Source organism: Oncorhynchus gorbuscha, linkage group LG11 (genome assembly GCF_021184085.1).
Source record: "Oncorhynchus gorbuscha isolate QuinsamMale2020 ecotype Even-year linkage group LG11, OgorEven_v1.0, whole genome shotgun sequence".
NCBI classification, from domain to species: domain Eukaryota; kingdom Metazoa; phylum Chordata; class Actinopteri; order Salmoniformes; family Salmonidae; genus Oncorhynchus; species Oncorhynchus gorbuscha.
This window is the reverse complement of record NC_060183.1, coordinates 66166779-66190628: the sequence shown is the minus strand read 5'-3', so window position 1 is coordinate 66190628 and position 23850 is coordinate 66166779. Positions and strand designations below refer to the sequence as shown.

The 23850-nt window shown below is 45.5% G+C and overlaps 1 protein-coding gene across 5 annotated transcripts in view; it reads left to right on the top strand.

Annotated features, from left to right (window-relative positions):
• LOC124049139 (fibrinogen C domain-containing protein 1-like) overlaps positions 1 to 23850 on the top strand; it is a 205313-nt gene that overhangs the window by 72808 nt on the left and 108655 nt on the right. For all 5 annotated transcript variants that reach the window (XM_046370506.1, XM_046370504.1, XM_046370505.1 and 2 more), the window contains 2 exons: positions 4053 to 4212; positions 12800 to 12936. In XM_046370506.1, the coding sequence (XP_046226462.1) occupies positions 4053 to 4212; positions 12800 to 12936 (297 nt within the window). The remainder of the gene's footprint in view (positions 1 to 4052; positions 4213 to 12799; positions 12937 to 23850) is intronic.

Below are 23850 nucleotides of genomic sequence, written 5' to 3'. Positions count from 1 at the left end.
GGCCTCTAAATAACATCAGCTGCTCATCAATAGTAACGTTGGGCCCAGGGTTGTAAAACAGGGGAATGTGGTCCACCCACTTGTTCCACACTGACCTGATTGCAGCTAGCTTGTCTCTCTGATGCCAAGCTGGTCTGGTGTCTCTGTTATTGAAGCGGATAATCCTGGAAATAATGTGGATGTTTTCCAGAGACATTGTTGCACGGAAAAGTATTGTGGATTCCCCATTGGATCTGAAAATACCATCTCCTTCCATCCCTTTCCAAAAATATGCCTTCCCTCCAAATGAGTGCAGTCCTGAATGATTTTCTGTATCATGTCTACGATGAACAGTTCAAAATAATACTTTATGTCCTGCACATGAGTAACCGTCATTCGCATCGGCCCTGGTTGCATGATCCATGCGGGGTGGCTCATTCCTTGGGCAAGAAGACCATTCAATTAAAAAAAATGTTGACATCCATGTTTCTCCTCCTGCAGGCTGCTGATGAGGCGGCTACTGATTGGCTGGTCCAGGGGCTGGCTGAGGGTCAATCTCATCCTCTTCTTCCAACTCACTGTCAGACTCCGAATTGACAGAGACATGTTCGGATAATTCTTCATCTTCCAAAGTGGAAGACACTCCTTCCACAGTAACTTCTCTCTCCTCAAACATTTTTTCTAAGGCCCTCTGAGCAGATATTTTTTTGCCGGTAAGGAGCCACACATTAAAAGCTATTTATTTGTTGTGTCCCTCCCCCAATTTGCACCTGGCTTGGGGAAAATACAGATTTTTTTAAAACAATATATCGAAATATTGTATTGTAATAACATTGTGCAGGTTCCTGCAAGACATTGTGTAGTTTCACACACTACAAAAGGTAAGGAGTGTGAGAAAAGCAGGAAACAGGCAGACAGGCAAGGAGACAGACATGTATTTGGTGCTATGTTGAAACAGCAGGCCCAGGGAGGAGGAAGACAGAGTGAAGGCATACACCAAACCTTTTTGTTTCATTTTTACTTGTTTTCAACTACACACACACTTTTCTAAACTTTTACTACCCTTGGGTCCGGTGGACACAAACACCATAAATGTGTAGGGTAGTGCACAGTGTGCACTCAATTAAAGTGTGTTATTTTACATGTTATTCACAGAAAATGAGCCAAGATCAATGAGTCTCAGGTTGAAAAAATAATTAATTGTATCATTTGTCTTTAAGTTAACATTGAAAATGTGTCCCACAGACCCGAACACCACACAAGGCTTAAAAGCGTCAGATCTAGCGTATAGGTGGGTGCGGAGGTTACCTGTAATCCCTGGCTTCTTGTTAGAAAATGTATCTACGGTCACTGTGGGGACGATGTTGTCGATGCACTTATTGATGAAGCCGGTGACTGAGGTGGTATACTCCTCAATGCCATTGGATGAATCCCGGAAAATGTTCCAGTCTGTGCTAGCAAAACAGTCCTGTAGCGTACCATCCACGTCATCTGACCACTTCCGTACAGAGCGAGTCACTGGTACTTCCTGCTTTATATTTTGCTTGTAAGCAGGAATCAGGAGGATAGAATTATGGTCAGATTTGCCAAATGGAGGGTGAGGGAGAGCTTTCTATCCATCTCTGTTTGTGGAGTAAAGGTGGTCTAGAGTTTTTTTCCTAAGGTTGCACATGTGACATGCTGGTAGAAATGAGGTAAAATGGATTTAAGTTTTCCTGCATTAAAGTCCCCGGCCACTAGCAGCACAGCTTCTGGATGAGCATTTTCTTGTTTGCTTATGGCCTTATACAGCATCGTTTTGTGGTGGTAAATAGATGGCTACGAGTAATATAGATGAGAACTGTCTTGGTAGATAGAGTGGTCTACAGCTTATCATGAGGTATTCTACCTCAGGTGAGTAATACAATTAGACATCGTGCTCCAGCAGTTCTTGACAAATAGACCTCCCCCCTCGTCTAGCTCCTGCCGATGCATAGAGAAGCCAGCCAGCTCTATATTATCTGTGTTGTTGCTCAGCCATGTCTTGGTGAAACATAAGATATTACAGTTTTAATGTTCCATTGGTAGGATAGTCTTAATCGTAGATCGTCCAGTTTATTTTCCAATGAATTCACATTGGCCAATAATACCGAGGGAAGTGGTGGTTTACCTACTCGTCAGCAATTATTTGCTTTTTAGTATATTATTATTTTATTTTTTTACCCATTTTTCTCCTAAATTTATCTTAAATTTATCCAATTGATAGTTACAGTCTTACAGTCTTGTCCCATCGCTGCAACTCGGGGAGGCGAAGGTCGAGACACGTTCGTCCCCCGAAACACAACCCCACCAAGCTGCACTGCTTCTTGACACAATGCCTGTTTAACCCGGAAGCCAGCCGCACCAATGTGTCGGAGGAAACACTGTACACCTGTCGACCATGTCAGCGTGTATGTGCCCCGGCCCCCACCACAGAACTCGCTAGAGTGCAATGGGACAAGGACATCCCGGCCGGCCAAAACCTCCCCTAACCCAGATGACGCTGGGCGAATTGTGCACCACCTCATGGGTCTCCCGGTCGTGGCTGACTGCCACACAGCCTGGTCATCAAACCAGGATCTGTAGTGACACAGCTAGCACTGTGATGCAGTGCCTTAGACCGCTGCATCGTGTGTGTATGTGTGTGCTTGCGTGTGTCTGTACCAAACACCCGGCCATATAGCTGCTGGCCAAGTAGCACCGGATGAGCTAGGTAATGTGCACAGCATTGATGAACAGAGCAGCAAGTAAAGACGTAAAGAGGTAGAAGTTAACAACAGAAACAGTTAGAGAGATTTCTTAATTTATTCTCTCCTGAAACCTCATTTATCATTCCAATGGGCTCTGGCTCTTTTCTCTAATTAGAGTTAGAGCCCTGTCTATGTTCGTAAATAAGATGAGAGCACCCCTCCAGCTAGGATGGAGTTCATCATTCCACAGCAGGCCAGGTTTGGTCCTGTTTGTGGGTGAGTCCCAGAAAGAGGGCCAATTATCTACAAATTATATCTTTTGGGAGGGGCAGAAAACAGTTTTCAACCAGTGATTGAGTTGTGAGACTGCTGTAGAGCTCATCACTCCCCCTAACTGGGAGGGGGCCAGAGACAATTACTCGATGCCGACACATCCTTCTAGCTGATTTACACGCTGAACCTATGTTGCGCTTAGTGACCTCTGACTGTTTCATCCTAACATTGTTGGTGCCGACGTGGATAACAATATCCCTATACTCTCTACAGTCGCCAGTTTTAGCCTTAGCCAGCACCATCTTCAGTGTAGCCTTAACGTATGTAGCCCTGACCCCTGGTAAATGGTGTACGATCGCTAGATTATTATTTTTAGTCTCATATTGCGGGTAATGGAGTCACTAATGACTAGGGTTTTCAATTTGTCAGAGCTAATGGTGGGAGGTTTCGGCGTCTCAGACCCAGTAACGGGTGGAGGCGAGACCAGAGAAGGCTCGGCCTCTGACTCCGACTCGTCGCTTAATTAATGGAGAGAACCGGTTGAATGTTTCTGTTGGCTGAATGAGTGACACCGTTTGAGGACTCCTACAGCATTTCCTTCCAGAAGCCATGAGAAAAATGTCCGGCTGTGTGAACTGTGCGGGGGGATTTATATTACTATTTGTACTTATTGGTGGCACAGACACACTGTTTCATCCTTTCCTACACTTAAATTGCTCTTGCCTAACCATTGCATCTGAAGCTGGGCTTGCAGCACAGATATCCTAACCAAAAGGCAATCGTTGTCTTGCATATTATGATTACAGCGACTGCAATTAGAAGGCATACTGTTAATGTTACTACAGCTTCAGCTGGTGGAGGTCCTGTTGAACCATGCCCAGATAAAGCGACCGGGGAGAAAAAGCTTAATGAAAAAAGTTAATGAGAAAAAAATATAATTCTAAAACTGTAATTAAAAAGTAAAAACAGTAGCAGGTAGCAAAGTGGCAGGTAGCAAGGTAGCAAAGTAAAGTTAGCAGCAAACTGCACAACATCACTTAATCAAGTCCACTAGTTGGGGTTAACTAATGGTTAATACTGTGTGTATTGCAGCTACTATCTGAGAGCCAAATCAACATGGTGAAGGTGGTGAACACTGTGAGCGATGCTCTCAGCTCCATGCAGAAGGAGACAGGGGGACTGAAGGCTCGGGTCAAGGCTGACCTACAGAGAGCACCGGTCAGAGGGGCTCGTCTCAAAGGCTGTGCCAATGGTAAGTCTGATAGCTGTCTGTCCATGTCTGACTAGCTGGCTGGCTTGCTGGCTAGTAATGTGGCTGACTGGCTATGTGGCCGGCCAGTAGGCTGGCTGGCTATATGGCCGGCTGGCTGGCTGGCTTTGTGGCTGGCTGATTGGCTAGCTGGCTGTGTGGCCGGCTGGCTGGCTATGTGGCCGGCTGGCTGGCTATGTGGCCGGCTGGCTGGCTGGCTTTGTGGCTGGCTGATTGGCTGGCTGGCTGACTGTGTGGCTGTCTGGTTATGTAGCTAACTGGCTGGTTATGTAAGTGTCTGTCTGTCTGTCTGTCTGTCTGTCTGTCTGTCTGTCTGTCTGTCTGTCTGTCTGTCTGTCTGTCTGTCTGTCTGTCTGTCTGTCTGTCTGTCTGTCTGTCTGTCTGTCTGTCTGTCTGTCTGTCTGTCTGTCTGTCTGTCTGTCTGTCTGTCTGTCTGTCTGTCTGCCATTCATGCATATGTCTATGTGTGTGTGTCTCTGTGTCTTCATATGTGTCTGTCTCTGTCTGTTCCTGTAGACATACTCTATAGTTCTCTGTGTTATTCAATATAGTACTGTATCTCTATCTGCCAGTGACAGAGATGAATATTACCTCATTACCCTTGGTGCTAGTGTTGAATGCATGAGTGTTGAATATACAGTACAGTATGTAAATATATATTTTTAAATCACCTTTTAACCAGGTAGGCTAGTTGAGAAGAAGTTCTCATTTGCAACTTCGACCTGGTCAAGATAAAGCATAGCAGTTCGACACATACAACAACACAGAGTTACACATGGAATAAACAAACATACAGTCAGTAATACAGTAGGGGAAAAAGGGGAAAAAAGTATATACAGTGAGTACAAATTAGGTAAGATAAGGGAGTTAAGGCAATAAATTGGCCATGGTTGCAAAGTAATTAAAATATAGCAATTAACCACTGGAATTGTAGATGTGCAGAAGATGAATGTGCAAGTAGAGATACTGGGGTGCAAAGGAGCAAGATAAATAAATACATACAGTATGGGGATGAGGTAGTTGGATGGGCTGTTTAGAGAATGGCTATGTATAGGTGCAGTGATCTGTGTGCTGCTCTGACAGCTGGTGCTTAAAGCTAGTGAGGGAGATATGAGTCTCCAGCTTCAGTGATTTTTGCAGGCCAAATGATGAATTGGCTTTGGGGGTGACCAGTGAGATATACCTGCTGGAGCGTGTGCTACGAGTGGGTGCTGCTATGGTGACCAGTGAGCTGAGATAAGGCGGTGCTTTACCTAGCAGAGACTTGTAGATGACCTGGAGCCAGTGTTTTTGGCGACGAGAGTGAAGCGAGGGCCAGCCAACGAGAGCATACAGGTCGCAGTGGTGGGTAGTATATGGGGCTTTGGTGACAAAACGGATGGCACTGTGATAGACTGCATACAATTTGTTAAGTGTTGGAGGCTATTTTATAAATGACATCGCCGAAGTCGAGGATCGGTAGGATGGTCAGTTTTACGATGGGTATGTTTATATGGGTATGTTTGGCAGCATGAGTGAAGGATGCTTTGTTGCGAAATAGGAAGCCGATTGGAGATGCTTAATGTGAGTCTGGAAGGAGAGTTTACAGTCTAACTAGACACATAGGTATTTGTAGTTATCCACATATTCTAAGTCAGAGTTGTCCAGAGTAGTGATGCTGGATGGGCGGGCAGCTGCAGGCAGTGATCGGTTGAAGAGCATGCATTTAGATTTACTTGTATTTAAGAGCAATTGGAGGCCACGGAAGGAGAGTTGTATGGCATTGAAGCTTGCCTGGAGGGTTGTTAACACAGTGTCCAATGAACGGCAAGAAGTATACAGAATGGTGTCGTCTGCTTAGAGGTGGATTTGAGAATCACCAGCAGCAAGAGCGCCATCATTGATGTATACAGAGAAGAGAGTCGGCCCAAGAATTGAATCCTGTGGCTCCCCCATAGAGACTGCCAGAGGTCCGTACAACAGGCTCTCCGATTTGACACACTGAACTCTATCAGAGATGTAGATGGTAAACCAGGCGAGGCAATCATTTGAGAAACCAAGGCTGTTGAGTCTGCCATTAAGAATGTGGTGATTGAGTCGAAAGCCTTGGCCAGGTCAATGAATACGGCTGCACAGTATTGTCTCTTATCGATTGCGGTTATGATATAATTTAGGACCTTGAGCGTGGCTGAAGTGCACCTCCGACCAGCTCTGAAACCAGATTGCATAGCGGAGAAGGTACAGTGAGATTCGAAATGATTCGGTTTGTTAACTTGGCTTTCGAAGACCTTAAAAGGGCAGGGTAGGATAGATATATGTCTGTAGCAGTTTGGGTCTAGAGTGTCTCCCCCTTTGAAGAGGGGGATGACCGCTGCAGCTTTCAAATCTTTGGGAATCTCAGACGATACGAAAGAGAGGTTGAACAGGCTTGTGATAAGGGTTGCAACAATTTCGGCAGATCATTTTAAAAAGAGAGGGTCCAGAATGTCGAGCCCAACTGATTTGTAGCGGTCCAGATTTTGCAGCTCTTTCAGCTATCCGGATTTGGGTGAAGGACAAATCCGTGAGGCTTGGGCGAGTTGCTTTGGGGAGTGCAGGGCTGTTGACTGGGGTAGGGGTAGCCAGGTGCAAAGCATGGCCAGCCATAGAGAAATGCTTCTTGAAATTCTCAATTATCGTGGATATATCGGTGGTGACAGTGTTTCCTAGACTCAGTGCAGTGGGCAGCTGGGAGGAGATGCTCTTATTCTCCATGGACTTTACAGTGTCCCAGAACTTTTTTGAGTTTGTGCTACAGTATGCAAATTTCTGCTTGAAAAAACTAGCGTTAGCTTTCCTAACTGCCTGTGTATATTGGTTCCTAACTTCCCTGGAAAGCATATCACGGGGGCAATTCAATGCTAATGCTGAACACCACAGGATGTTTTCGTGCTGGTCAAGGGCAGTCAGGTCTGGAGAGAACCAAGGGCTATATCTGTTCCTGGTTCTACATTTTTTGAAAGTGGCATACTTATTTAAGATGGTGAGGAAGGCACTTTTAAAGAATGACCAGGCATCCTCTACTGACGGGATGAGGTCGATATCCTTCCAGGATACCCGGGCCAATTCAATTAGAAAGGCCTGCTCGCTGAAGTGTTTTAGGGAGCGTTTGACAGTGATGAGTGGTGGTCGTTTGACTGCTGACCCATTACGGATGCAGGTTAGAGGTCGACCAATTATGATTTTTCAAAACCGAGACCGATACCGATTATTGGAGGACCGTTAAAGCCGATACCGATTAATCTGCCATTTTTTTTGTATTTATTTGTAATAATAACAATTACAACAATACTGAATTAACACTGATTTTAACTTAATATAATGCATCAATACAATCAATTTAGCCTCAAATACATAATGAAACATGTTCAGTTTGGTTTAAATTATGCAAAAACAAAGTGTTGGAGAAGAAAGTAAAAGTGCAATATGTGCCATGTAAGAAAGCTAACGTTTAAGTTCCTTGCTCAGAACATGAGAACATATGAAAGCTGGTGGTTCCTTTTAACATGAATCTTCAATATTACCAGGTAAGAAGATTTAGGTTGTAGTTATTATAGGAATTATAGGACTATTTCTCTCTATACCATTTGTATTTCATATACCTTTGACTATTGGATGTTTTTATAGGCACTTTAGTATTGCCAGTGTAACTGTATAGCTTCCGTCCCTCTCCTCTCTCCTACCTGGGCTCGATCCAGGAACACATCGATAAAAGCCACCCTCGAAGCAGCGTTACCCATGCAGAGCAAGCGGAACAACTACTAGAAGGCTCAGAGCGAGTGACGTTTGAAACGCTATTAGCGCGCACCCCACTAACTAGCTAGCCATTTCACATCAGTTACACCAGCCAATCTCAGGAGTTGATGGCTTGAAGTCATAAACAGTGCAATGCTTGCAGCACAGCAAAGAGCTGCTGGCAAAGCGCATGAAAGTGCTGTTTGAATGAATGCTTACGAGCCTGTTGGTGCCTACCATCGCTCAGTCAGACTGCTCTATCAAATCATAGACTTAAGTCTAACATAATAACACACAGAAATACGAGTCTTAGGTAATTAATATGGTCGAATCCGGAAACTATCATTTAGAAAACGAGACGTTTATTCTTTCAGTGAAATACGGAACTGTTCCGTATTTTATCTAACGGGTGGCATCCATAAGTCTAAATATTCCTGTTACATTGCACAACTTCAATGTTATGTCATAATTACGTAAAATTCTGGCAAATTAGGTGGCCCAAATTGTTGCATATACCCTGACTCTGCGTGCAATGAACGAATGAATGCAAGAGAAGTGACACAATTTCACCTTTTTAATATTGCCTGCTAACCTGGATTTCTTTTAGCTAAATATGCAGGTTTAAAAATATATATTTCTGTGTATTGATTTGAAGAAAGGCATTGATGTTTATGGTTAGATACACATTGGAGCAAGGACAGTCCTTATTCGCGAATACACACCGCACCGATTATATGCAACGCAGGACACGCTAGATAAACTAGTAATATCATCAACCATGTGTAGTTAACTAGTGATTATGATTGATTGATTGTTTTTTGTAAGATGAATTTAATGCTAGCTAGCAACTTACATTGACTTACTGCATTCGCGTAACAGGCAGTCTCCTCGTGGAGTGCAATTAGAGCGTTGGACTAGTTAACTGTAAGGTTGCAAGATTGAATCCCCGAGCTGACAAGGTAAAAATCTGTCGTTCTGCCCCTGAACAAGGCAGTTAACCCACCATTCCTAGGCCGTCATTGAAAATAAGAATGTGTTCGTAACTGACTTGCCTAGTTAAATAAAGATTAAATAAAGGTGTAAAAAACATTATTTTTTTAAATCGCCCAAATCGGTGTACAAAAATACAGATTTCCTATTGTTATGAAAACTTGAAATTGGCCCTAATTAATCGGCCATTAAGATTAATTGGTCGGCCTCTAGTAGAGATATTTTTGGAGGGCAAGTTGGTTAGGATGATATCTATGAGGGTGCCTGTGTTTACAGAATTGGGGTTGTGCCTAGTGGGTTCATTGATAATTCCTGTGAGATTGAGGGTATCAAGTTTAGATTGTAGGATGGCCGGGGTGTTAAGCATGTCCCACTTTAGGTCACCTAGCAGCACGAGCTCTGAAGATTGGTGGGGGGCAATCAGTTCATATATGGTGTCCTGGGCACAGCTGGGGGCAGAGGGTGGCCTATAGCAAGCGACAATGGTGAGAGATTTGTTTCCGGAAAGGTATATTTTTAAAAGTCGAAGCTCGAATTGTTTGGACACAGACCTGCATTGTAAGACAGAACTCTGCAGGCTATCTCTGCAGTAAATTGCAACTCCGCCCCCTTTGTCAGTTCTATCTTGTCGGAAGAAGTTATAGTTAGGGATGGAAATTTCAGGGTTTTTGGTATTCTTCCTGAGCCAGGATTCAGACACAGCTAGGACATCCGGGTTGGCAGAGTGTGCTCAAGCAGTGAGTAAAACAAACTTAGGGAGGAGGCTTCTAATGTTAACATGCATTAAACCAAGGCTTTTACGGTTACAGAAGTATACAAATGAGAGTGCCTGGGGAATGGGAATGGAGCTAGGCGGTAGTGACTGGTGTGTCCATTGGGATGTTGTGCTTGGAGTGAGAGCCTGAGGAAGACTGAGGTGTGATCCCTGAGGGAAGCTTCAGGCGAACCTACATCAGACCTGAGGGAAGCTTCAGACAAACCTCCATCAGACTTAATGGAAGCTTCAGACAAACCTACATCAGACCTGACGGAAGCTTCAGACAAACCTACATCATACCTGCCAGGAGCTTTAGATGAACCTACATCAGACCTGAGGGAAGCCTTCCAGTAGATTCTCCCTCTTCAGCCAGCCATGGAATACACAACGGCTGACACTTATGTACCACACACACTCCAATGGTAATGCCACCAGAGAGTATGTGTGTGTGTTTGTGTGTGTGTTTGTGTGTGTGTGTGTGTGTGTGTGTGCCTGTGCGTGTGTTTGCCACAGGCCCCAGGTTTTCATAAATATTTCACACAGATGGGTACCGCATTACAATCGTTCATGTAATTTCACACACTGGGATGCCTGCATATATAGAACTAGGATGATACAGGATCCATTTCAATCACAGGAGGCTGCTGAGGGGAGGACGGCTCATAATAATAACGCAGCTAAAAGAGTGGAACAACAAAGGGGAGGTCAATGTAAACACTTAGGTTGGAGTCATTAAAACTTGTTTTTCAACCACTCCACAAATTTCTCCACGAACTATAGTTTTGGCAAGTCGGTTAGGACATATACTTTGTGCATGACACAAGTCATTTTTCCAACAATTGTTTACACACAGATTATTTCACGTATAACTCACTGTTTCACAATTCCAGTGGGTCAGAAGTTTACATACACTAAGTTTTGACTGTGCCTTTAAACAGTTTGGAATATTCCAGAAAATGATGGCATGGCTTTAGAAGCTTCTGATAGGCTAATTAACATAATTTGAGTCAATTGGAGGGGTAACTGTGGATGTATTTCAAGGCCTACCTTCAAACTCAGTGTCTCTTTGCTTGACATCATGGGAATATCAAAATAAATCTGCCAAGACCTCAGAATTTTTTTTGTAGATCTCCACAAGTCTGGTTCATCCTTGGGAGCGATTTCCAGACACCTGAAGGTACCACGTTCATCTGTACAAACAATAGTATGCAAGTATAAACACCATGGGACCATGCAGCCGTCATACAGCTCAGGAAGGAGACTAATTCTGTCTCCTAGAGATGAACGTACTTTGGTGCTAAAAGTGGAAATCAATCCCAGAACAACAGCAAAGGACCTTGTGAAGATGCTGGAGGAAACAGGTACAAAAGTATCTATATCCACAGTAAAACGAGTCCTAAATCGAAATAATATTTTAAGGCCGCTCAGCAAGGAAGAAGCCACTGCTCTAAAATCGCCATCAAAAAGCCAGGCTACGGTTTGCAACTGCACGTGGGGACAAAGATCGTACTTTTTGATTAAATTTCCTCTGGGCTGATGAAACAAAAATTGATCTGTTTGGCCATAATGACCATTGTTATGTTTGGAGGAAAAATGGGGATGCTTGCAAGCTGAAGAACACCATCCCAACTGTTAAGCAAGAAGGTGGCAGCATCATGTTGTGGGGGTGCTTTGCTGCAGGAGGGACTGGTGCATTTCACAAAATAGATAGCACCATGAGGAAAATGCTCACTAACAGGGATGTAAAAACATTTGTGCACACAACATTTGAGGGAAATACGTTTTGTGTGCGTATGCACAATGTTGGGATATTTTATTTCAGTTCATTAAACATGGGACCAAATCTTTACATGCTGGCTTACATTTTTGTTCAGTATAGATTATCTGTAAGAAAAGCAACTCTGGTACTGAATCTAAGGTTGATAGTCATTGTGCCACAACTGTAAACAACAAGCTCCAAAAATAACACCATTTTGGGAACAAACCTCCTCCCTCTCTCTCACCACCCAAGGAGTCCCCATTATCCCCCTCTTCCTCATTGTCAAGGAAGGGTTAGATATGCCCAGTGTTTGAGGCTAAGAAGTCTAGTGGAATGGTCTCCTCATCTCTGTCACATCTCTTTGTTTACACATACGTAATGTTTTAGCCACTTGTTTTGCTTTCCAGCTGGAATTCAAACTGAGAGCTTTTTGTTTCTCTTCTTTTTCTCTCTGTCCCTTTCTGTCTCTCTCTCTCTCTGTATCCCTTACCCTCTTTTTCTGTATCTCTCTCTCTCTATATCTCTCCTCTCTCGCTATTCGCTCTGTCTCTCTCCCTCTCTGTATCTTTCTCACCCTCTCTCTGCATCTCTCTCTCTGTATCTGTGTGTGTCTCTCTCTCTGTATCTCTCCTCTCTCACTATCCACTCTGTCTCTCTCCCTCTGTATCTTTCTCACCCTCTCTCTGCATCTCTCTCTCTGTATCTGTGTGTGTCTCTCTCTCTGTATCTCTCCTCTCTCACTATCCACTCTGTCTCTCTCCCTCTCTGTATCTTTCTCACCCTCTCTCTGCATCTCTCTCTCTGTATCTGTGTGTGTCTCTCTCTCTGTATCTCTCCTCTCTCACTATCCACTCTGTCTCTCTCCCTCTGTATCTTTCTCACCCTCTCTCTGCATCTCTCTCTCTGTATCTGTGTGTGTCTCTCTCTCTGTATCTCTCCTCTCTCACTATCCACTCTGTCTCTCTCCCTCTGTATCTTTCTCTCTCTCTCTCTCTCTCTCTCTCTCTCTCTCTCTCTGCTCTCTCTCTCTCTCTGTATCTGTGTGTGTCTCTCTCTCTCTCTGTATCTCTCCTCTCTCACTATCCACTCTGTCTCTCTCCCTCTGTATCTTTCTCTCTCTCTCTCTCTCTCTCTGCATCTCTCTCTGCATCTTTCTCTCTCTCTCTCTCTGCATCTCTCTCTATCTGTATCTCTCTCTCTCTCAATTCAATTCAAAGGGCTTTATTGGCATGGGAAACATGTGGTAACATTGCCTTAGCAAGTGAGGTAGATAATACACAATATATATATCTGTCTCTGTATCTCTCTAGGCTCTCGTCCTCGTGACTGTGGTGATCTGTATGCTAATGGTCAGAGGGAGGATGGCATCTACTCTGTGTTTCCCACTCACTACCCCTACGGCTTCCAGGTCTACTGTGACATGACCACGGACGGAGGGGGCTGGACTGTGAGTCATACAGTACACACACACACACACACACACACACACACATATTCAGAGACACACACACACACACGCACAAATGCACAGACAAGCAAGCTTGTAAGCACACACACACACACACACACACACACACACACACACACACACACACACACACACACACACACACACACACACACACACACACACACACACACACACACACACACACACACACACACACACACACACACACACACACACACACACACACACACACACACACACACACACACAATCAACATGAAGGGGACCATATTCTCAAGTGTCTGCATTAGAATAGAAGAAACACAGCCATTTATATCCTCAAGCACTCCAACAGTGTCCTTTTTCATCCACAACAAAAGACAGTGTATTTCCTTTCTCGCTCTCTCTCCTTTCTTTTTCTCTCTACGTTCTCTCCCTCTCTCTCTCCTTTCTTTTTCTCTCTACGTTCTCTCCCTCTCTCTCTCCTTTCTTTTTCTCTCTACGTTCTCTCCCTCTCTCTCTCCTCCTCTACACTTTTATTGGGTTGGTAATCAAAATGTAAAAAACTCCAGCGTGATTAGGTAATGAAATGATTTTCATTATCTTAGCTTTATATATGTTTTACTTTATTACAAAGTATATCACCTGCCAAGCCGCACTGAAATAAGAATCCTTCAGTGTGTAACACTCTTAATAAAATATGTCCCAGAATGCAACATACATTTAATTTGAACAATCTTCTGGATCATCCATCTTCTGAGAAACAAGAGCTCCGGAGAACGAACATTGTTTTCTTCTCCACTCCTCATGATTAAAATGCAGCACTGCTTATACCCTAGCATATTTGTATAGAAAAACCAACGTGGGATAAATAGATTGCAATTAGATTGCGTGTTGAACTTTAGACCTTAAACTGTAGATAAAATGATCCGGGCTGCAAAAAAAAAGGAACATGATGTGAAAAGGCTTCTACGACGGTGCCTGAGAATGCAGGTGAGAATACAGATGAGAGAAGGAGATATGAAACACAGACTTGACTACGTAGCCGTCTACGTACTACATAGAGAGCGAGGGAGAGCGAGGGAGAGGGAGATGAGTATTCAAAGGAGCTCGTTTCCCTATTCAGCAGCCTTATCAGTGCAATGCCCTTTAAAGTATTGCCAGTGTGGCGGGGTGGGGGTCCACCTCCCCCTTCCTCCTGCTCCTTTCCCCATGGGCAAAGGTCGGTCTTCTCTGCGGCCCATCCCGTGCCCCTGCCCTCATGCCTTGAACCTCGCTGGCTTTCAGTGGATACAGCTGGAGAACCACAAGGCAATCCCATTGGGCGCCACTCGGGAGCCATAACCAATATAACCAATATATATTGTCCTGCTAATAACAGGGTTAATAATATATCTGTGAGAATTTCCAAGGGGCTTCTATATAATTCTAATTTAACAATGATAATCGCTTTGTTTAAAAATAACAATATTTTGGAGATGATTTTGTTGTCAAATAACGTAAAATGAGTGAGAAAAGGCCATTCTTGAACCTGAACTGAGACATTGTTACTAATTTGTAAATAAAGCCAGTTTGTTATTTAGAATTATTTTTTTTTAATTTAGAGGGAGAGAAACCAAAATCTCATGGGTCTCCCAGTCAAGGGCAGCGCAGGTACTGAACCAGCATCTGTAGTGACACAGCTTGCACTGCTATGCAGTGTCTTAGTCCGTTGCACCACTCAGGCACTTTATAACGTGACTGGTCAGGAGTGGCCTACAGGACTACAGTAAGAGCAAAATAATCCTAACAAAATAAAATAATAACCTTAGTGTGACAACCGTTTTAGTAAGTAATAGTGAAGCACAATTATCAGTGTCTATATAGGTTTATGGTGTGCATTCATTGTCAGAGACACAGTAGGACCCAAAAGCATAATTAGTGGTCTAACTCTTGTGCTGGTCTGGAGAAATGAAGTGGTAACACAGGGTACCGTACTAAACCAACAAAAGCGCAACATTTTTAGTGGAGCAACCACTGTAACTATGTTAAATCACTATTTGTTATTTTGGGTGTACTTAACCTGGATACATGAAAGATATTTGTACTGAGATAAATGTAACTCAACTGTTAACTAAACCAACTTAAAACACCCTGAAAAATCAACTATTTTGCAGAGCATTCTGACAAATGCACCACATATGTTTACAGCCAATTCAATTTTTGCTAACAAGCCTGCATTAGATTTACTAAGATACCGAAATTGCAAAGAACTTCGAATGAGCAACATTTCCTGTATGACCCGGGGGTTGCATGATTGGAAGGGTGTGTCCTCTGTCTCTGATTCGGATAAGGCCCTGTAAATGTTTTCTTTCTCTGATTAACTCTGCTGAATATAAGCATGCCCCATATAAAAGATTACGGATAAAAAACAGATCTAGCCCATCGTTTTGCAGTCAACTTTCCTGCCAGTTCTTGACTACGGTGACACCTTTTATTGGAATTGTCATGTTTTGTCTTAGATTGTCTTGTCATTTTGCTTTTCCCTCTGTTCATTTTCCCCCTGCTGGTCTTTTTAGGTTCGTTCCCCTTTTTCTCTCTCCCTTCCTCTCTCTCTTCTCTCTATCGTTCCGTTCCTGCTCCCAGCTGTTCCTATTCCCCTAATCAATCATTTAGTCTTCCCACACCTGTTCCTTATCTTTTCCCCTGATTAGAGTCCCTATTTCTTCCCTTGTTTTCCGTTCCTGTCCTGTCGGATCCTTGTCTATTCTTCACCGTGCTGTGTCTGTGTATCGCCCTGTCGTGTCGTGTTTTCCTCAGATGCTGCGTGGAGAGCAGGTGTCTGAGTCTGCTAGGTTCAAGTGCCTTCCCGAGGCAACCTGCAGTTCTTGATCGAGTCTCCAGTCTGTTCTCGTCATTACGAGTGGAATTATGTCTTATGTTTGTAGAATTACTTTACTGGATTAAAGACTCTGTTTTCGCCAAGTCGCTTTTGGGTCCTCATTCACCTGCATGACAGAAGGATCCGACCAAAGAATGGACCCAGCGACTACAGACGTTCGTAACACTGCCGTCGAGATCCAAGGAGCCATGCTCGGCAGACACGAGCAGGAATTGTCTGCTGCTCGCCATGCCGTGGAGAACCTGTCCGCTCAGGTTTCCGACCTCTCTGGACAGTTCCAGAGTCTTCGTCTCGTGCCACCTGTTACTTCCTGGCCTGCCGAGCCTCCAGAACCTAGGGTTAATAACCCACCTTGCTACTCCGGGCAGCCCACGGAGTGCCGCTCCTTTCTCACCCAGTGTGATATTGTGTTCTCTCTCCAACCCAACACATACTCTAGCGAGAGAGCTCGGGTTGCTTACGTCATTTCACTCCTTACTGGCCGGGCTCGAGAGTGGGGCACAGCTATCTGGGAGGCAAGGGCTGATTGTTCAAACAATTACCAGAACTTTAAAGAGGAGATGATTCGGGTTTTTGACCGTTCAGTTTTTGGTAGGGAGGCTTCTAGGGCCCTGGCTTCCCTATGCCAAGGTGATCGATCCATAACGGATTACTCTATAGAGTTTCGCACTCTTGCTGCCTCTAGTGACTGGAACGAGCCGGCGCTGCTCGCTCGTTTTCTGGAGGGACTCCACGCAGTGGTCAAAGATGAGATTCTCTCTCGGGAGGTTCCCTCCAGTGTGGACTCTTTGATTGCTCTCGCCATCCGCATAGAACGACAGGTAGATCTTCGTCACCAAGCTCGTGGAAGAGAGCTCGCGTCAACGGTGTTTCCCTGCTCCGCATCGCAACCATCTCCCTCCTCTGGCTCAGAGACTGAGCCCATGCAGCTGGGAGGTATTCGCATCTCGACTAAGGAGAGGGAACGGAGGATCACCAACCGCCTGTGCCTCTATTGCGGATTTGATGGACATTTTGTCAATTCATGTCCAGTAAAGGCCAGAGCTCATCAGTAAGCGGAGGGCTACTGGTGAGCGCTACTACTCAGGTCTCTTCATCTAGATCCTGTACTACTATGTCGGTCCATCTACGCTGGACCGGTTCGGGTGCTACATGCAGTGCCTTGATTGACTCGGGGGCTGAGGGTTGTTTCATGGACGAAGCATGGGCTCGGAAACATGACATTCCTTTCAGACAGTTAGACAAGCCTACGCCCATGTTTGCCTTAGATGGCAGTCATCTTCCCAGTATCAGATTTGAGACACTACCTTTAACTCTCACAGTATCTGGTAACCACAGTGAGACTATTTCTTTTTTGATTTTTCGTTCACCTTTTACACCTGTTGTTTTGGGTCATCCCTGGCTAGTATGTCATAATCCTTCTATTAATTGGTCTAGTAATTCTATCCTATCCTGGAACGTTTCTTGTCATGTGAAGTGTTTAATGTCTGCCATCCCTCCCATTTCTTCTGTCCCCACTTCTCAGGAGGAACCTGGCGATTTGACAGGAGTGCCGGAGGAATATCATGATCTGCGCACGGTCTTCAGTCGGTCCCGAGCCAACTCCCTTCCTCCTCACCGGTCGTATGATTGTAGTATTGATCTCCTTCCGGGGACCACTCCCCCTCGGGGTAGACTATACTCTCTGTCGGCTCCCGAACGTAAGGCTCTCGAGGATTATTTATCTGTGTCTCTTGACGCCGGTACCATAGTGCCTTCTTCCTCTCCGGCCGGGGCGGGGTTCTTTTTGTTAAGAAAAGGACGGTACTCTGCGCCCCTGCGTGGATTATCGAGGGCTGAATGACATAACGGTTAAGAATCGTTATCCGCTTCCCCTTATGTCATCAGCCTTCGAGATTCTGCAGGGAGCCAGGTGCTTTACTAAGTTGGACCTTCGTAACGCTTACCATCTCGTGCGCATCAGAGAGGGGGACGAGTGGAAAACGGCGTTTAACACTCCGTTAGGGCATTTTGAGTACCGGGTTCTGCCGTTTGGTCTCGCCAATGCGCCAGCTGTTTTTCAGGCATTAGTTAATGATGTTCTGAGAGACATGCTGAACATCTTTGTTTTTGTCTATCTTGACGATATCCTGATTTTTTCACCGTCACTCGAGATTCATGTTCAGCACGTTCGACGTGTTCTACAGCGCCTTTTAGAGAATTGTCTCTACGTGAAGGCTGAGAAGTGCTCTTTTCATGTCTCCTCCGTTACTTTTCTCGGTTCCGTTATTTCCGCTGAAGGCATTCAGATGGATTCCGCTAAGGTCCAAGCTGTCAGTGATTGGCCCGTTCCAAGGTCACGTGTCGAGTTGCAGCGCTTTTAGGTTTCGCTAATTTCTATCGGCGTTTCATTCGTAATTTCGGTCAAGTTGCTGCCCCTCTCACAGCTCTTACTTCTGTCAAGACGTGTTTTAAGTGGTCCGGTTCCGCCCAGGGAGCTTTTGATCTTCTAAAAGAACGTTTTACGTCCGCTCCTATCCTCGTTACTCCTGACGTCACTAGACAATTCATTGTCGAGGTTGACGCTTCAGAGGTAGGCGTGGGAGCCATTCTATCCCAGCGCTTCCAGTCTGACGATAAGGTTCATCCTTGCGCTTATTTTTCTCATCGCCTGTCGCCATCTGAACGCAACTATGATGTGGGTGCGGGGAAGACTGTGATTCTTCGCTAAACGGTTGTCGATACGCGAACTGCTCGCCATCCGCTTAGCCCTAGGCGAATGGCGACAGTGGTTGGAGGGGGCGTTTGTGATTTCTTACCGTCCGGGTAGCAAAAACACCAAGCCTGATGCCTTACCGTCGTCTCCTTCGCCTTTCGAGGGCGTCTAAGCGCTTTTGGTGGCCGACTCAGGAGCGTGACACGCGCCGTTTCGTTTGCAACTCACAACTCGTTCTCTAAGGCGGCACCTTCGTCTGCTCATCCGGGTTATTCATGGCCTCTCCGTTTTTCAGAGTAGTCTGGGTCTACCAGCCTCCTCTGTTCTCTTCCCAGCTTGCCTGAGTCCAGCGTTCCCTCCGCTCAGCTTGCCGAGCGTTTGTCCAACGTTGTGAGCGCACCTGGAGGAGGGTGAGGTCTGCACTTTGCCGTTACAGGGCACAGACTGTGAGAGCCGCCAATAAACGCAGGATTAAGAGTCCTAGGTATTGTTGCGGCCAGAGAGTGTGGCTTTCCACTCGCAACCTTCCTCTTACGACAGCTTCTCGTAAGTTGACTCCGCGGTTCATTGGTCCGTTCCGTGTCTCCCAGGTCGTCAATCCTGTCGCTGTGCGACTGCTTCTTCCGCGACATCTTCGTCGCGTCCATCCTGTCTTCCATGTCTCCTGTGTCAAGCCTTTCTTCGCACCCCCGTTCGTCTTCCCTCCCCCTCCCGTCCTTGTCGAGAGCGCACCTATTTACAAGGTACGTAGGATCATGGACATGCGTTCTCGGGGACGGGGTCACCAATACTTAGTGGATTGGGAGGGTTACGGTCCTGAGGAGAGGAGTTGGGTTCCGTCTCGGGACGTGCTGGACCGTTCACTCATTGATGATTTCCTCCGTTGCCGCCAGGATTCCTCCTCGAGTGCGCCAGGAGGCGCTCGGTGAGTGGGGGGTACTGTCATGTTTTGTCTTAGATTGTCTTGTCATTTTGCTTTTCCCTCTGTTCATTTCCCCCTGCTGGTCTTTTTAGGTTCGTTCCCTTTTTCTCTCTCCCTTCCTCTCTCTCTTCTCTCTATCGTTCCGTTCCTGCTCCCAGCTGTTCCTATTCCCCTAATCAATCATTTAGTCTTCCCACACCTGTTCCTTATCTTTTCCCCTGATTAGAGTCCCTATTTCTTCCCTTGTTTTCCGTTCCTGTCCTGTCGGATCCTTGTCTATTGTTCACCGTGCTGTGTCTGTGTATCGCCCTGTCGTGTCGTGTTTTCCTCAGATGCTGCGTGGAGAGCAGGTGTCTGAGTCTGCTAGGTTCAAGTGCCTTCCCGAGGCAACCTGCAGTTCTTGATCGAGTCTCCAGTCTGTTCTCGTCATTACGAGTGGAATTATGTCTTATGTTTGTAGAATTACTTTACTGGATTAAAGACTCTGTTTTCGCCAAGTCGCTTTTGGGTCCTCATTCACCTGCATGACAGGAATGGTGCAGCCACTACTCTTAAACCTGCTGGGGGGTTGACAGTTCACACTATTTTGTCAATTACAGGAGAAGTGGACTCTCCAAACCCTCCAGTATGTACCAGAGGAATGTCTTTGCTTTTCCCGCCGAGACTCGTTCAAAAAGTGAATACTGGAACAATATTTATAACATAAGAATGTGGGGAATGTTCAGTGGTGAGCTAAAGAGTAATAATTTCATATGGGTTTTATTTTATGATGTCATTAGAAATGGTATAAAGGAAATACTGTAACTTGGAAATTATATCCACTTTATCTGTCAGGTTTCCATCCAGTATGTTGTTCTTATAATATGAAAAATAATGAAAGTTATTTTGTTAAGATAGGAATGTGATTTTAGGAGTCATAAGAGATCATTTACTATCTATAGCCTTAGAACAGTAAGTAGACTTGCCCCAAGTGATGTCAGAGAGCGTGTCAGCCTGACGGAACTGTCCTTTTCGTCCACAATGCATAAAAGGATTGGTAAGAAATGACCATGCAGACCAGAACATCGTCAGGTTGCAGCTGCGTGTGTAATGTGGTTTCAATCCCTAAATATTAACATGAGGTTTAGGCGAGAGGCTCGTCTCTCTGACAATCACTGGTACGGCTGATTAGCTGTCCTAATTTTTTATTTATTTTTGTCCCTACTTCCGGCGCCGACAGAGATGGCTCGCTTCGCGTTCCAAGGAAACTATGCAGTTTTTTGTTTTTTTTACGTGTTATTTCTTACATTAGTACCCCAGGTCATCTTAGATTTCATTACATACAGTCGAGAAGAACCACTGAACATAAGAGCAGCGTCAACTCACCATCAGTACGACCAACAATATGACTTTCGCGAAGCGGATCCTGTGTCCTGCCTTTCACCCAGGACAACGGAATGGATCCCAGCCGGCGACCCAAAAAAACGACTTCGTAAAAGGGGGAAATGGAGCGGTCTTCTGGTCAGACTCCGGAGACGGGCACATCGTGCACCACTCCCTAGCATTCTTCTCGCAATGTCCAGTCTCTTGACAACAAGGTTGATGAAATCCGAGCAAGGGTAGCATTCCAGAGGGAGATCAGAGACTGTAACGTTCTTTGCTTCACGGAAACATGGCTCACTGGAGAGACGCTATCGGAATCGGTGCAGCCAGCTGGTTTCTTCACGCATCGCGCAGACAGAAACGAACATCTTTCTGGTAAGAAGAGGGGCGGGGTGTGATCATAACAACATACAGGTACTCAAGTCCTTCTGTTCACCTGATTTAGAATTCCTCACAATCAATTGTCGACCGCATTATCTACCAAGGGAATTCTCTTCGACTATAATCACAGCCGTATATATTCCCCCCCAAGCAGACACATCGATGGCTCTGAACAAACTTTATTTGACTCTTTGCAAACTGGAATCCATTTATCCTGACGCTGCATTCATTGTAGCTGGGTATTTTAACAAGGCTAATCTGAAAACAAGACTCCCTAAATTTTATCAGCATATAGATTGCGCAACCAGGGCTGGAAAAACCTTGGATCACTGCTATTCTAACTTCCACGATGCATATCAGGCCCTGCCCCGCCCTCCTTTCGGAAAAGCTGACCACGACTCCATTTTGTTGATCCCTGCCTACAGACAGAAACTAAAACAAGAAGCTCCCGTGCTGAGGTCTGTTCAACGCTGGTCCAACCAATCTGATTCCACACTCCAAGACTGATTCCATCACGTGGACTGGGATATGTTTCGTATTGCGTCAGACAACAACATTGACGAATACGCTGATTCGGTGAGCGAGTTCATTAGAACGTGCGTTGAAGATGTCGTTGCCATAGCAACAATTAAAACATTCCCAAACCAGAAACCCTGGATTGATGGCAGCATTCGCGTGAAACTGAAAGCCCGAACCATTGCATTTAATCAGGGCAAGGTGACCGGAAACATGACCAAATACAAGCAGTGTAACTATTCCCTCCGTAAGGCAATCAAACAAGCTAAGCGTCAGTATAGAGACAAAGTAGAATCTCAATTCAACGGCTCAGACACAAGAGGTATGTGGCAGGGTCTACAGTCAATCACGGATTACAAAAAGAAAATCAGCCCAGTCACGGACCAGGATGTCTTGCTCCCAGGCAGACTAAATAACTTTTTTGCCCGCTTTGAGGACAATACAGTGCCACTGACACGGCCCGCAACTAAAACATGCGGACTCTCCTTCACTGCAGCCGACGTGAGGAAAACATTTAAACGTGTCAACCCTCGCAAGGCTGCAGGGCTAGGCGGCATCCCCAGCCGCGCCCTCAGAGCATGCGCAGACCAGCTGGCTTGTGTGTTTACGGACATATTCAATCAATCAATCCCTATCCCAGTCTGTTGTTCCCACATGCTTCAAGAGGGCCACCATTGTTCCTGTTCCCAAGAAAGCTAAGGTAACTGAGCTAAACGACTACCGCCCCGTAGCACTCACTTCCGTCATCATGAAGTGCTTTGAGAGACTAGTCAAGAACCATATCACCTCCACCCTGCTTGACACCCTAGACCCACTCCAATTTGCTTACCGCCCAAATAGGTCCACAGACGATGCAATCTCAACCACACTGCACACTGCCCTAACCCATCTGGACAAGAGGAATACCTATGTGAGAATGCTGTTCATCGACTACAGCTTGGCATTTAACACCATAGTGCCCTCCAAGCTCGTCATCAAGCTCGAGACCCTGGGTCTCGACCCCACCCTGTGCAACTGGGTACTGGACTTCCTGACGGGCCGCGCCCAGGTGGTGAGGGTAGGCAACAACATTTCCACCCCGCTGATCCTCAACACTGGGGCCCCACAACGGTGCGTTCTGAGCCCTCTCCTGTACTCCCAGTTCACCCAAGACTGCGTGGCCACGCACGCCTCCAACTCAATCATCAAGTTTGCGGACGACACAACAGTGGTAGGCTTGATAACCAACAACGACGAGACGGCCTACAGGGAGGAGGTGAGGGCCCTCGGAGTGTGGTGTCAGGAAAATAACCTCACACTCAACGTCAACAAAACGAATGAGATGATTGTGGACTTCAGGAAACAGCAGAGGGAACACCCCCTATCCACATTGATGGAACAGTAGTGGAGAGGGTAGTAAGTTTTAAGTTCCTCGGCGTACACATCACAGACAAACTGAATTGGTCCACCCACACAGACAGCATCGTGAAACAGGTGCAGCAGCGCCTCTCCAACCTCAGGAGGCTGAAGAAATTTGGCTTGTCACCAAAAGCACTCACAAACTTCTACAGATGCACAATCGAGAGCATCCTGTCGGGCTGTATCACCGCCTGGTACGGCAACTGCTCCGCCTACAACCGTAAGGCTCTCCAGAGGGTAGTGAGGTCTGCACAACGCATCATGGGGGCAAACTACCTGCCCTCCAGGACACCTACACCACCCGATGTCACAGGAAGGCCATAAAGATCATCAAGGACAACAACCACCCGAGCCACTGCCTGTTCACCCCGCTATCATCCAGAAGGCGAGGTCAGTACAGGTGCATCAAAGCTGGGACCGATAGACTGAAAAACAGCTTCTATCTCAAGGCCATCAGACTGTTAAACAGCCACCACTAACATTGAGTGGCTGCTGCCAACACACTGACTCAACTCCAGCCACTTTAATAATGGGAATTGATGGGAAATGATGTAAAATATATCACTAGCCACTTTAAACAATGATACCTAATATAATGTTTACATACCCTACATTATTAATCTAATATGTATATGTATATACTGTACTCTATATCATCTACTGCATATTTATGTAATACATGTATCACTAGCCACTTTAACTATGCCACTTTGTTTACATACTCATCTCATATGTATATACTGCACTCAATACCAT